The following is a 15,208-nucleotide window of genomic DNA, read 5'->3' as shown; positions in this document are numbered from 1 at the left end:
TGTTTGAGGAGACAATTTGGAATCCTGTTTTGGAGAAGATGGAGTGGCGTTTAGCTAGATGGAAGAGATTGTATTTATCTAAGGGGTAAGGTAACTCTTATTAATTGTACCCTTTCCAGCTTGACAACTTATTTTATCTCTCTACCTCCTATCCGGTGAAGGCGGCTAATCATATGAAGAAATTACAGAGAGATTTTCCTTGGAGTAGTATTGATGCTCCTAAGGTACCTCTGGTGAAATGGTCTAAGGTTTGTGAGCCGGTGCAGAATAGCAGGTTAGGCATCAGGCGTTTGAGAATATTTAATACTGCCTTGCTAGGCAAATGGTTATAGAGGTATGGAATGGAGAGAGATGCCCTTTGGAGGAGGGTCATTGAGGCGAAATATGGGGATGACTGTGGTGGTTGGTGTACAAAACTCATGTCAAGATCCACTCATGTCAAGATCCTATGGTGTTAGTGTGTGGAAAACCATTAGAAGTGGTTGGCTGGCTTTTTCTAAGTTTCTTCGGTATGATGTTGGTGATGGTACTAGGGTGAAGTTCTAGGAGGATGTGTGGTGTGAGGATTGTTCTCTTAAAGAAGCTTTTCTAAAGTTGTATGGTATTAATCGGGCAAGGGAGTCTTTTGTGTTGGAGTTTATGCATTCCTCTGATGGGAGGCTTCATTGGGACATCCAATTTCGTTGTCTAGTACAGGATTTGGAGTTAGAAGCTTTGGATCTGTTTTTGGATATGCTTTATTCCACGGATGTACCGGGCTATGGTGCTGATGAAGCTTGTTGGAAGCTAGCAATGAGAATAGGTTTTGAGGTTGGAAGCTAGCAATGAGAATAGGTTTTATCACTCTCTATCCCCCCCCCCCCCCCCTCTCTCTTCTATTGTCATTTTCTTTTCCTTGAAAAATGGTGTGACAATTGAAAGTTCCTCCCAGAGTAGCGTTCTTTTCTTGGACTGCCGCTTTAGGTAAGATTTTAACTACATATATTCTTTGGATTAGACATATTGCAGTGCTAGATTGGGCAAGTTCGGAAGACAGATATATAGATTTTTGGAGGATTGTGCCGCATTGTTTGTTTTGGTGCTTATGGAGGGAACGGAATGTTAGATGCTTTGAGGATTGCGAACGGTTTATCCTTGATATAAAGTATTTTTCCTTCCGTATTCTCCTCGAATGGGTCTTAGTTTTGCCTTCATGTTCTTGTTTATCCCTCCTTGTCCTTCTTGATCATTGTAATTTGGGTTCTTAAATAATGCCACTGTATTGCATTTCTAGTGTACTTGGTTTGGCTATTTTGGCTATTTTTTAAAATAAAAGTTCTTACATAATTATCAAAAAAAAAAAAAAAAAATTCTCCTCGTTTGCCAACTGTCAAACTGAAAATTGTTTATGGCACTATTGCTTTGCAAGGCAATGACGCTGGTTATTGCATAAACCTCTACTTGAGTTCTTTAAAAGTTCTACTTAGACTGCTTATCAAAAAGAGTTCTGCTAGGTTCTACTTAGACTGATAGACATGTAATTCTAACACGAACAGTTGTAAGAAACATGTGTGCTCTTTGCTAACAAAGCCAAGGGTATTCAATATAGTATAAATTACTTTTAATCACCTTATGGTCTTGAATTGAATATTGGTTTTAGTGGCACTATGGTTTTGCAGTTCATTAACAGTAGTTGAGGCATGAACCTCTTAAGTAATTTCTTTTAATGTCTGCTTAGATACTTTTTTAGTTCTAATAGTTGTGAGAAACACGTGTTCTCTTTGCCGATATATCCTAGGGTATTTCACACACATGGACCGTGCACGTCTTTTTGTCATTCTCACATCTTTGATTGCAAATTTAACAGTTTAGTTAAAGGAGTGTTCCAGTATGAAAATTTTATTAGTGAAATACCCAGATTGTTCTTTATATGAGCTGTGTACTAAATATTCTTTGCCCCTACTCTTTGTAGGTCTGGTCCTAGAGCTGGGAGCTCATTTGTCTCCTCAGCTGTTCCTCGTTATCCAGGGTCCAATGTTCATACCCATGAAATGATACAGGTTTCCCATGCCTTTCATCTTCAGCAACGACCTAGCAATTCACTAGGCATGCCCTCACCTATCATTCCTGCTGTCAGGAGAATCGATAGTCCTGGGGGTTTGCCTCCAGTAGTGCCAGCATCTCTACAAACTGATGGCAACGGCGGTTTTCATATCTATCCTCCTCAAACTCCTTCAGTCCCGAACCTACATGAAGCTGAAAATCCTTTGCCAAATCAATTTCATGCGTGGGAAAGAGAGCACTTCTCTCGTTTCCCTCCTGTATTATCTGACATGGACTCAGCGTGGGGGCAATATCATCATGCTACTGGTGACTCTGATTCTGTCAACAGGTCTGGTGGCTTATGGCATAGGCACTGGTCCTAGAGGACCCGCTTCCCTACTGTGGTTGCAAATGTTTATCAATCAATTTATCCACTTGATACTTTTAAACGAATCGCATCTAAATTATGATGGATAACAAACTTAATTGTGGGTATTCATAAACATTTGTCCATTTTTGTAAATTAAAAAAAAAAAAAAAAACTTATTTTGTCATGTAACCTATTGAATTTGTAAATCTTTGACAATCTAGTGGTGCTATAACATTTGTTTCTTTTTACTTAGTGTTTTGCTTAAACTTCCCATGGATGCTTGCTTTGCAATTTGGCACTAGCTTTATTTAATTTCCAGGGAAGTACAGGGCCTGATGTAGAAATTGGTAAACAAAAAGTTACCTTAATATGTGGTGTATATATAGTTTCTTGGTCGACTAGTATTACCTTCACAAGTTGTCGCTTATATAAATTTATTGGTCTTGAAACATGCAGATTGTTACCAACAGAATATATTAAAGCGACTTACTTCGTCTTCACGAGTTGGAAATACAAAACTATTTTAAGCCGCAGTTGTGAGAAATAATTGTTCCTAAAACGTAAGGTAAAATCATTCAGTATACCCGATGTATTACACCTTTCTCATGTAAAAGCAAACTCTATATTTAAGTCTCAAACCTAAGAAGTACATTTATATGAGATAGGTATAAAATATAGCATACTCACCGAAATTATGCACTGAATTATTCATACCTAGTGAGTTAAATGTTTGTTTTAGTGAAAATTTCGATGCATATTTTCAGCATTGGTAGCGTTATCCTTTATTAAAAAAGCAATGGTTATTACACACATTTGTACACATGTTTGTTTTAACTAAAATTTTCACTTTGAAGTCACAATTTTAGTTAAAAACAAGCATGTGTACTGATACTTGTGTATTAATGTGTGTGTAAGAGTTATTTCCCTTATCAAAAGTAAACTTGTTGGGTAATTTCTCAAATCAACCTGTGGAGGGAAAGAATTCTCGCTCTCTTAACATGCAAACGTTAATGCACTAAAATGGAAGACATGAGAACCCTGTTACAAATTATTGATCAATAATGTTACTTTGTACATTTTGGTTCTCATAAGCAGCATAACACCACTACACTTGTCTCGTAATATGAACAAAGCCTACTGAAAGTGAGAATGATAGAGAGATAATGGGTTCTGGAAGGACCAAATTTGGCTTCCTAGCCCAAATTGTGTATGGATCTAGGCCCAAAAAGTCCAAAATAATAAATTTGTAGAAAATAGATTGGAAAACTGGGTTTGAATCAGACAAACACTCAAGTAGATTTAGATAATAAGAGAATGTAAATAGACAATGTTATATTGAAGAAAATCGTCCTCGGCAATGTTCGAGGAGATCTATTCTTATATAATTCTCTCAGGTTTGGTTATAGAATCAGTTCTTGATGTTATAGTGTTTATTTCTGAGTTTCTCGATCCCTATTACCGTGGAGTTTTTCTTCCATTATATAGTTCTCTTCTGACAATCTTGGCCCTCCACTTGTTAATCATCCAAGTTGATACTTAAGTGCTTGTCCCATCGGACACCCTTTCAAACCCTCTATGCGTTGGGACAGCCAACGCTGCACTATTCAAGGGTCTTCTACACATAAACGCAGCCAGGAAGTTAGCTGCAGAGCAATTAATGCAATGGTAGCAGTTTTCCCTTAAGATATTCTAGGACTCCTCCTTGTTTGATATCTCTGTAATGCTCATCCGCACCAACAAAACTTCCTAGAACATTACCGTGGTCGACAGACTACCTCTTCGGACCTTGGCTTGGCTAGCTGAGGAGGCATCTATCCTCGGCCCATCCTGTTGAGCCATTATGACCAAAACTAACTTCTTCGATTTGCTAACACAGTTTCTTTTAACAAAGATACCTCCTTCTCGAACAAACTCTCATCCTTGACTTAGGCCACAAGCCCAATATATAAACAGATAAAGAACTTCTGGGTCCAATGTTCCTACAGGTTCTTCTCAAGTTCAATAACTCCATCCAAGTTGATGCTTCTTCCCTTCAAAAAATTGGAGTACCATTTTGCAGAGAGCTTGGGATATCTTTTCAAATCTGGGTCATCCAAATCCACATAGTTTATGCCGTAGCTATATCCATAGCCACCAATTAACTCAAATATATCCAAGAAAGCCCATGTGAAATAACCTCTTGTGTTTGATTCATGCCTTCAACGGAAAAAAAAAAAAAAAGAATTAAATGACGGCAAGGAAAAGGAAATGCAATCAATTTAGAATTTTCTTTTTGTAAAAAAAAAAAAAAAAAAGCTACACACATCTATCATATCAAATACTTTTTTTTTTTTTTTTTTTTTTTATCGATTTTGAGGGTGGGGGAATTTGAACTTGGGTGTCTCCATTGTAAATTCCAAGAGATGCTGATTGAGTTACAAGGCTCTTGGCACATCAAATAAACAAATTTGAATAAAGTGTAGTCTATATTCAGTCTCCTACCATAAATTATGATAATGCACATTGGAGTTCTACTAATGCTAAACTAGTCTACGATGACTTAAATCCATTACAGACCTTTTCCATAATGGTCACATGCTTAGATTGGAAGTAAAAGTTCTCCATAAGTGTGTTAATAGTCCATTAGAAGACCATATTCGACTCAAGTCGACCTAATTTTTTTTGTTGCTAAACCTTTTAAATAGTTCTACAATTTGATTGGCGCCATTATCCATAGATAACTTACAATGCTGTCGTCCACCATGTGACCATTATAAGAAGGACCACTACTTTAGGAAGCTTTCATATCAACTCATGGTGAGGATCAAATGTCACAAGTTAAGTGCTTGCTACATCTATACTACACCCTAAAACGATTAGTTAAGTTACAGTTACAATTAAGACTCATCGTAATCGCTTATATAGCACAGATTGACATAGTAATTGAGTGATGTGGGACTCAGCGTACACCTTTGCAACACACACTCATATAGTCTAGCACTTTTTCTTCGTTCTGTGTGCTGCGATTCCATGTGTATCCATTGAGAAAGATAGAGGAGGGGGGGGGGGGGGCGGGAGAGTTTAATTGGTCTTGCCAATAATGAAACATCTTGATTTTATTTAGGACTACCATTTCCAATTGTGCTTTGCATCTTAAAAATCCTTATATTCCCTCTTGGAAATGAGTGGGGTTGAGATAGCAATATGGGCCCATAGAAAATATACAATTAGGAAACATTGGCAAAAGAGTGTTGAATATAAAAGTTGAACATCTGATCACATGTTTTTATTGAAAGAATGACCTGCTTAGCCCCCACAATGGTCATAGAAGGAATTTTAGAATCCAATTAATGGCACTTCACTAGGAAAGGTTTGAATGAAGTATGCATACCTCAATGCATCAAGCACACCTCCAATGTATCCATGCATATATTTCACCCTTGCAATGTCATCCAATGTTGAATTTCTTTGCATCCGCTGACCTAACAAGACATCCCATGACAAGTTTGATCAATCAGATATAAAACATGATGAAAAGACATTGCATGATGAGCATTACAACCCAACCTTGCCTAACCCATCAAATGCCAACATGACAAATCATACCATATGCAGGTTCCACTGGTTCACCATGAAAAGTACTTATAATAAGATGGTGGAAAGATTCTTGATTATTTCCAACAATGCCACAGCCATCCCAGAGGTAGGGAACATGCAACCATAGTGATCAATCATTATCATGCTCTGTCTCATACTTAATGCATGATAGCCAACCATCTAATGGATTTACAAAACCAAAAAAAATTCAAGATTGGAATGATTCAAAAATTCAGCTACTTGCTTGTTCGACACAATTAATCTATTTGGACTTCATTTGGGGGTGAAAAACAGATTTGTATATGGTCAATTAACTTGCAAAGTTTTCTTGCTGTCCTAGAGGGTTTCCTCCAAGAGTCCACTTCCAAAAGAAAAGGCCAGGGAAAGAAAAGGAAGAAAAACAGAGAAATAAATGATAAAGGAGCAACTACTCAAGAGTGAGTGTGTGAGAAAGAGACAGAGACCATTTTCATAAATGTAAATAGGAGGGTTGCCAAAACCTTGCTCGATATATTCCAGCACTGCTTGTAGACACCAGGGCATAATAGGAAACTGAGTAAAATAAGGCTGGTTAGTGAAGGGTGAATGATATGAACAAACTGAATCATATGTCCAGGCAGAAAAAATTGCCTAAGCCGCAGTTTATTTTTGAAGTCTCACCTCAAATGCTGATGAGCAATCCTGAATTACTGCCACAACCAGAAAATCACAGAGTTACTTCTGTTCATCTTTCATAAATTACAAAGACTAGTAGAGGTTTATTCGAACTGAAAGACTCACTTGGTGGAGTATACTGGCCTAGTCTAAATTTTCATTGAGTTAAAAGACATGTATGAAAGGCAGTGTAATACACAAACAATTTTTAAAGGTCGGGTATGTGAAACGAGATAGAAATTAAATCCGAGGGGCAAAATTGACTCAGTGAAACTTGACAGGATCATTGATTTGAAATAGTTCTCACTTTGTAATAATAATAGATAAAGACTTACCGATTAGCTCTATTTCTACATCCATGAAGATGTCTCTATATACCATCTTCAGACCGTTGGAGATGTCTTTGACATACATACTGATGTAATGTATTACCCCTATGAAGTCAAATGAACCCTTTACCAGTTTGGATTCATGATCTGTGAAGACTAGCATTCTAGCCCCCATATTTTGCTTCATTATATTGGGATAGTCTCCAAACACCAAGGGATTGAGAAACCTGCAATACAGTGCAGGTGTTCTATAGTCAGAGGCTTTAATAATCAAGTCTCAAATTCAACATAAACTTGACTAGAGGAATTCTCATCTTCCTCCCAATTATTACCACTATTTGGGCCCACACAGGATTGACATTACCATAAGCAGAATTAGAATGAGTTGAAATGAAGTTCAACATGTAGTGACACCATGATCCAAACAAGAAAATTTTAAGAGAAAAAATGATATCAATTCTAGGATTTATTATTCACCAGCCATAATTGAACGCATAGGCCCTTTGAGTTGCGATTGCATCTTCTTTTGTGTCTGTTAGAGGAACAAATCCCGGCATATTTATGCTGAGCCCTATCAATCCATGTTGTTTGTCCTACATTATAACATGTGCTCTAAAATCCATTAACATTTCCTCCACAAATAAATTCCTTTGTAGATTTAGCATTTGAATGGGAAGTCAAATATTTTATCAAATAATTACTAACTAGAAGAAAGTCTATTGGGATTCTGGAGCATAATTCTGCGTCTTAATTTTCACTAGTGTAACATAGATTGACTGATTGATATACCACAAATAAAATGCTTAATATGGAAAAATTCAGATGATACCTGATACTTTTTCTGGTACAATCTTGCAACTGAAGCATGTGCCAACAAGGTATTATGAGCTGCTATGTACGGCTCAGATGAAGAGTTGCCCCTAGAGCAGTGTCCATATGGAGGAGAACATCGCTGAGGTGGCAGAAATCCCAAGTCATAGACTCTATACACGAACGCATTGGGCTCATTAATAGTAGTCCAGAATGAAACCCTATCTCCAAATTCTCTGAAGCAAACCTCCGCATATTCTATGAAGTCTCTCCTACATCCAGATATAAATAGTTTGATTGTATTGATCATCCTATGCTATCCTTGGCATGAAAAATTTTATCCTAAGCAGAAAAGACAAATTTTAACTAACAAGTGTTAAGAACTATACACTATCTTTTGACTAACCCATCCTCCATACTTATCTTCAAGTGCCTGAGGAAGATCATAATTGTGTAATGTAACATGTGGTTGGATTCCTGCAAAATGAATAGACCAAACAATATTTAAAAACAAAAGTTCCTAGGTGTGGTTAGCTTAGCAATTTGGGAATGCTGAGCAAACTAGATTATTTATAGATTATGATATGGAAGTTTGGCTTTAACCATGGCTGACAAGTTCATTGATGAGATTGTTGTAATATTGTAAACCCTTTGGATTGATAGGCCCTCTCCCATCTGTTAGACAATACATGTGCACACAATTACTAAAAATTTAATGATTTTTATTTAATTAGTAGATCATAGTTGGGTTATCATACTGGGGATAAGTCTTGACCATGAGATAGAAAATCTATAGGCATCAAGGCCTATGTCCACCATGAGTTGCACATCTTCCTGCAAGAGATACAGGAACTTGGAGATATGTTGACTGGACTCCAGCAAAATTTAGAGAGACGTAATTCAAACAAAATGAATATGGTATTTGTTGGTTCAGCCCCATTTGTATAATCATTGGAACTTATATCATGAAAGGAATAATTTTTTTCTTTTATGACAATGAGAGGATTAATTGACCTCAAACCATGAATCATTCATACTAAAGGATTGTTGATCAAGGCATAAGGACCTTGTATTTATGGTACCCATCACATGTTACATCTCCAGTTGCTCCATGTGCTTTCCCTAAAATTTGAGAAGGAAAATTTTAAGATTATGCTGTTTTTCATATATAACTATATCTTCACAATCATCAGTCTGCTAAATTGATGATGTTTATCAAACCACCAAGTGCGGATTTTGACACGAGGGCAAAAATTTCTTTGGAACTTTGGCACCTTGATTTTGTTCTTTTTCCCGGTCTCTGCGACTCTGCAGTGCAGACACTTAAAGTTATGTTAATTCATCCTTAAACTTTAACGAGTGAAAAGACTGATGGCCACCATATGATAAGAAGCAGGGATTAATGGACTACTAAAATATAGTCCATCTATAGATAATTAGATATGCAACTTGATCTATTATATAAATAAAATCAATGAACTTTTCTTTGGCTTTCAAACCGTAAAAATACACATTGTTATAATTCACAGATGTTGAAGTGTGGCAAAGATTTGAAGATCAAGGAAAGTTAACTGTTCTAAATATATTTGAAATGCGTAAAAGAGCAATGGCAATCAAGAACATGTACTAAAATACTATCTGATATCTAAATGACTTTTGAAATACAAAATCAAATAAGTAAATTCAAGTATATGCATTCTAAATTGTCAATAATGGAAAAGAAAAAGAAAAAAAGGGTGCTGTAATTGCTAAAATAAAAGAAGCATCCAAATAAATCAACAACATAATATTGATAAATAATGTAAAACAAACTAAACTGACCGGCATGAGCAAATGTATCCCAAATACTAGAAGTCCTCCCATCTTCGTTTGCTGCTCCCTCCACCATTTTTTTTTTTTAAATGGGTAAGTAAGTAATTATAAGAAGGGAAAATAAAAAAAAAAAAAAAAAAAAAAAAAAAAAGAAAAAAAAAGAAAGAAAGAACAGAACAAAGCATAATTAGGGCATACACGAGTATACAAACAATCCCATTTAAGTTTAGAAGAGATAAGAAACAAGCCTTAAGGCATCATTTTTATTCTTTTTATAAAAAAATTTCCCACACTAAGATAACTTTTATGGCTTGTTTGGAAGTTTAGAGAGGGAGGAGAGTAGAGGGGAGTAGAGGGGAGGGGAGTAGTGGGGAGGAGAGTAGAGGAGAATGATTCCCCTCCACCTTGTTTGGATGTTTTTAAAATTAGTAAGGGGGAAGGGAGTAATTAGCCCTTCCCCTTGTGAAATTTTGTTAATATAATAAGGGTAAATTAGGTAATTTATTTGGTCAATAGTTTATGTACTCTATTCCCCCTCCAAATCTCTCCAATTTGGGGGAATTAAAAATGGGGGGTTAGAGGGAGTTGAAACCCCTCCAAACCCCTCCCCCTCCTTCCTTAAAAAACTTCCAAATAAGGTAATTAGATTACTCTCCCTCCCTCTACTCTACTCCCCCTCCTTTTTTAAACATCCAAACAGGCCATTAAATCATTCATGATTAAATAAACTATTCATATTTTGAAATCTTATAAATATCCTAAATTGATACTAAAATAGTACTAGTCATCAGTCAATGCTTAAAGGTTGATTACATGGGGAAAAAAAAATCTTAACCTTTCATTTATCCATGAATGACTAAGATTTTAAAAACTATCTAATGGTACAATACCTTAAATACAATTTCCTTAGATGCCAACATTACATTCTTCAATTAAATTCAAATACTTGGTTGCATTGACCAATAAAATAAGAATGGTGTAATTTTTTTCCTAGGAATAATTGAAGCCAAAACGAACCAAGTGTTTGAATTCATTTGGGAACCTAATGTACTACACCGAACCTAAGGTATTGGGTCTATGTTATACTCTTTTTCTAATTCTTCTTGTGATTGTGGATCATTGCTATTTTAGCTCAAAAAATGGACATCAGCCTTCATAGTTTATAGCGAACAAGAAGATTGAGAATTAAAAACACAAAGTAGAAGCAATGCAAAAAGCATGGATTAACTAACCTGATAAGCTGAGGTGCCTGAACCAAAAACAAAGTCAGGTGGAAAGTCATCCCTGCTAAACTCACGTGAGCTAGGGACTCCCACTGCTAAATTAAGCACAAAGATTTGCAAGAACAAGAGCCTCAACATTTTTCAGCTTATTGCTCTTTTAGCTTTCACTCATATCATATAAATTCATCCCTGCTAAACTCACGTGAGCTAGGGACTCCCACTGCTAAATTAAGCACAAAGATTTGCAAGAACAAGAGCCTCAACATTTTTCAGCTTATTGCTCTTTTAGCTTTCACTCATATCATATAAACTATATAAAGTCGTTCTTCCTGGCTTTGATTGCTCAGAGAGAGAGCAAAATTTCTGAATATTTGTTTATTACTCAGTCTATCCTTGTACGTGGCATTGTCCTGCTGTGCATGGTTGAGTTCTACCAAGCGGCGGTGACAAATGTTCGTACAAACAAAGTGGTATAATTTTGGCTTTACAAACTGAAGTAGCGGTTTTTTTTTTTTTTTTTTTTAAATTTATTTTTAAGTGTTCGACGAATTTTTAAAATTTTTATAAAAGTGATGTAAAAACTTTTATAAAATAGTTTATTAACAATTGTGAGCACTTGTTTATAGGACCCTATATTAAACTACAAGTCTCTTGATGGTTTTTTATTTTGTTAATTCTAATGAGAAACGAAATATCTTTTTATTTTTTATTTTTATTTTTATTTTTGTGGAGAAAATCTAGGATCACAATTTTTTGTGTCACAACTTTATCACAGTTTCGATATGGCAGACAGTGAGTGGTAGAGAAAAAATAATGAGTCAATGTAAAACTAATAGGAAGTCAGTCACTGATATAGAACTAACATATCACGTCCTCTAGATCAGAGGGAGCATCAAAAGTCAACTAGTAAGAAATCCATAAGATAGGGATAATCAAAGTGGCAATGATGAAATTACATAAAATTTGGTGACATAGAGAGAAACAATGTTGGGAACAAAAGTCTTGCCGTTTTGGCAATGAGTGACACCACTTTTGGGGCAAATTTCTTTGTTTAGGCTATGTAATTCTTGTTTTGGCTATTTATAGTAATTTTTATTTTCGTTATAACTTTTAAATTAAAATTCATAATAAAGTTCTATCTATTTTGGGACCTCTCCAACAAACAGTTGGATTTGATTTTGTAATTATCTCAATTTTTTGCATTTTTCAATTTTGTCACCTAATTACATAATTAGTCCAAGTTACAGTTTTTGGGGAGTTTTCCTAGCCATCATAGTTTTTTTTTTTTTTTTACTATTTAAATGCATTGTAACCATAAAGGAAATTTAGATTTTAGTTCAATAAAGTTACAGAGTTTTCTTTTAAATTTTTAGTAGATTCGAAGTTATTTTCTTGAAGTAAACGTGTTTTGCTTCTTGTGGCTTTCGTATTGCATTAATTATAGTCAATTACACTACAAAAAATAATGTGGTAAAGGTTGTGGTAAAATCATCAATCCACATAAATGTACCTTGGATAAGTGGATTGATAGCTTGCTAGTTGAGTGAACATATATGCAAAATACTACCGGTTGAGTATTCTGTCGCAAAGATAAAATGTGAAAAATAAATCCAAAACAAACTTGACATACATCTCCTGTCAAATCCAAAACAAGACAGGTACATGCCCACCAGAGGACACTATTGGGCCGGGTCCACCGATTAAAGCCCAGGATCGGTAGTGGATGAAGAAAGGCGTGCCCAAATTTCTATGATCCGGAAAAATTGGATCTGGACACATTGCCAAAGAGTGGTAATTTCTTAATGAGTTTTTACAGAGGATCAGTACCTTTTTTTTTTTTTTTTTTGGGAGAAAGAGGATCAGTACTTAACTACTGTTTAGCTTGTGATTTCCTTTATTCTTCAATAGGTTTTTTTTTTTTTTTTGAAAGAGGATCAGTACTTAACTACTGTTTAGCTTGTGATGTCCTTTATTCTTTAATAGGATTTTTTTTTTTTTTTGGGTTTCAAAAGTGTGTTTGACAAAAATTAAAAAGATAGTTTATTTTACTATTTAATTTATTTTTACTAGTATTTATAAATTTATTTTTGATACTATTCATAAGTTCTACTGTATTATTTCAACTAACTTTTATTTTTATTTACAATACTTTTAACAAAAAAAAAATTTCATTAACAAAATAAATAGGTTCCAAACAACCCAAATATTCTACTTCAATTTTGTCGATAGCTTACTTTTTCTTTAAAATTTTTTTGATACTTTTCCTATTAAAGTTGACGTGTGCAATAGGTACTGGCCAGTGGCTCACCTATTTTCAACAAGTCTATCTAGACACTGTAGGGTGCCATTCCTATCATAGAGCGTTGGAAAATTGTTAGATATTGACAGAGTCGTACCAATAATTATAATCATTCAATATAAGAATATGACATAAAACGTAATATGAAAAAGAATAATCTACCAGACACCCACAAATTCAATTCTATAAATACCAAGCTTGTTCTTACTAATTTCCAAAACTCCAAATCCTCAGCTAGTCTTAATTCTTTTTCTTCCTTAACATCAAAATCTTTGTTATATCATTCAAGCATGGGTGTTACCACTTATAACCAAGAATTCACCACCACTGTAGCTCCTGCTAGAATGTTCAAGGCTTTTATCCTTGACTCCCACAACCTCATGCCCAAGCTCATGCCTCAGTCCATCAAAAGCATTGAGTTCATTGAAGGAGATGGAGGCGTTGGCAGCATCAAAAAGACCACTTTCCATGAGGGTTAGTAACTTTGTTTTCACACTCATTAATAAGAAAGTTGCATTACATTTTAGAATTACATAAAAAAAATGGACTCTTTTTTTGGTAGGGAGTCCCTTCAAATACTTGAAGCACAAGATTGATGCGCTTGAAGCTGAGAATTGCTCTTGCAAGTACAGTTTGATTGAAGGAGATGTGTTGGGTGACAAGCTTGAGTCAATTTCTTACGAGGTTAAGTTTGAGTCCACTGATGGAGGAAGCGTTTGCAAGATGACTAGCCATTATCACACAAAGGGTGACTTTGAGCTAAAGGAAGAGGACATCAAGGACGGCAAGGACAAGGCTATGGGAATGTATAAGATTGTGGAAGAATACCTCTTGGCCAATCCTAATGTCTATTGTGAAGCTAAATGTGCCTGTTAAGAGTCACTGCCTAATTAAGTATATCCCTGGTTGTAAGAGTAAGGTGTAAAGTAAGATGTGTTTGCTTTATTGTTGTTTTGGTCTTGAATGGACAGCCTTTTGGATTGTTAATAAGAACCCTGCTACCTAGTGCTACTGTGGTGTGGTAATCACTATAGCATGGTTGCTTGAGGAGTTTGATACGAATAAGCGAGGCAGATTGCAAATTTGATTACTATGTAAGTATGTATTATGAAAAGAAAAATAAGGTATTGTAGTAAAGTCATCTAAGATTGTTAAATTGTGATGTTTGTTTTCTCTGTTTAATCTAACTAATCCACTTTGAACTTGTGTAACAAAATTTACTACTCCTTTTTTCTTTTTCTTTGTTGAGAATCAAAATTTACTAATCCTGAATAAACACACTAAGAAATAATTGACTATAAAGTATAAAGAGACTAATTTCAGGAACTAGAATGAGGCAGAACTAGAACTTTTTTTTTTTTTTTTGTTGCTAAACCGGCAGAACTAGAGCTTTGAACACCAATTTAGTGATGCTGGTTACCTCTTTTAAAAGCACTGGTTAAGGAAAAAAGAAAGTTGAGCTCTAAGTGATAAATGGTTGTTTAATTCAATATTCCATTGTTCTTGACATGTTTAGAAAAAGAAAGTCTCGCCCCATTCCAAGTTCGAAAATTCTTATAGTTGATATAATGGAGAAGATGTGTCTCATCTCATGTGATTTCTCTTTGAAGGCAAGAAGCTTAATAAAGAGTAATGTATTTTATAATCATAAATGTAATATAGAAACAATCATAAATCATAAGTATTAATTTGAAAATTCATATTTTTATTTATTATAATAATAATCAGAAATCATAAATATAAATTTTGTTGTACCAAAATGAAAACAATATAATTTTTCTCAAATATTCGAAAGGCAAGTTAATGAAAATATTCATTTTTTAATAAAAGTTACTAATAACATTTTCGGAATCATTAAAAAGAATATAAAATTTGGAAATTATTCTTTTAATTTTAAACAAAATTTCTCAAACCTTATTGAATCGGTAAGAGGTTGATTTCCCCCCATTTTAAGAAAAAGCTAAAAGGAAAGGGAAGAAAAAAGAAAAAAAGAAAAAGAAAAAGAAAAAGACAACGACAATAACAACATTAAAGACAATATGAAAACTAATTGCATAGAAGAACAAAGAAAATTTTCAAACTTCTAATATATATATATATATATATATACATA

At 34.7% G+C, this 15,208-nt stretch overlaps 3 protein-coding genes across 3 annotated transcripts in view; 2 read left to right on the top strand and 1 right to left on the bottom strand.

Moving 5' to 3' along the window:
• Positions 1 to 2,644, top strand: part of LOC112039096 (E3 ubiquitin-protein ligase RFI2) — a gene marked incomplete in the record, with an annotated part of 7,643 nt that extends 4,999 nt beyond the window's left edge. Inside the window, 1 exon segment of the mRNA XM_065762315.1 lies at positions 1,951 to 2,644. Within this exon segment, the coding sequence (XP_065618387.1) occupies positions 1,951 to 2,405 (455 nt within the window).
• A 1,042-nt stretch (positions 2,645 to 3,686) lies between these two features.
• LOC112039037 (beta-glucosidase 11) lies at positions 3,687 to 10,934 on the bottom strand. The gene is made up of 12 exons (XM_065762308.1): positions 10,806 to 10,934; positions 9,583 to 9,633; positions 8,520 to 8,595; positions 8,365 to 8,436; positions 8,151 to 8,238; positions 7,781 to 8,033; positions 7,429 to 7,544; positions 6,958 to 7,178; positions 6,629 to 6,657; positions 6,311 to 6,520; positions 5,763 to 5,878; positions 3,687 to 4,588 (listed from the first exon to the last, which is right to left on the bottom strand). Exons 1-12 carry the CDS (start codon positions 10,932 to 10,934, stop codon positions 4,372 to 4,374), a joined length of 1,578 nt encoding a protein of 525 aa, XP_065618380.1. The 3' UTR covers positions 3,687 to 4,371.
• Positions 10,935 to 13,266: 2,332 nt separating this feature from the next.
• Positions 13,267 to 14,251, top strand: LOC112039332 (major strawberry allergen Fra a 1.04). Its single transcript, XM_024072206.2, has 2 exons — positions 13,267 to 13,569; positions 13,658 to 14,251. The coding sequence occupies exons 1-2, from the start codon at positions 13,386 to 13,388 to the stop codon at positions 13,969 to 13,971; spliced, it is 498 nt and encodes a 165-aa protein (XP_023927974.2). The 5' UTR covers positions 13,267 to 13,385; the 3' UTR covers positions 13,972 to 14,251.
• The last annotated feature ends 957 nt before the right edge of the window (positions 14,252 to 15,208 follow it).

Source organism: Quercus suber, unplaced genomic scaffold (assembly GCF_002906115.3).
Source record: "Quercus suber isolate HL8 unplaced genomic scaffold, Cork oak 2.0 scaffold_451, whole genome shotgun sequence".
In the NCBI taxonomy this organism is placed as follows: domain Eukaryota; kingdom Viridiplantae; phylum Streptophyta; class Magnoliopsida; order Fagales; family Fagaceae; genus Quercus; species Quercus suber.
This window is presented reverse-complemented; position numbering and strand designations above follow the sequence as displayed.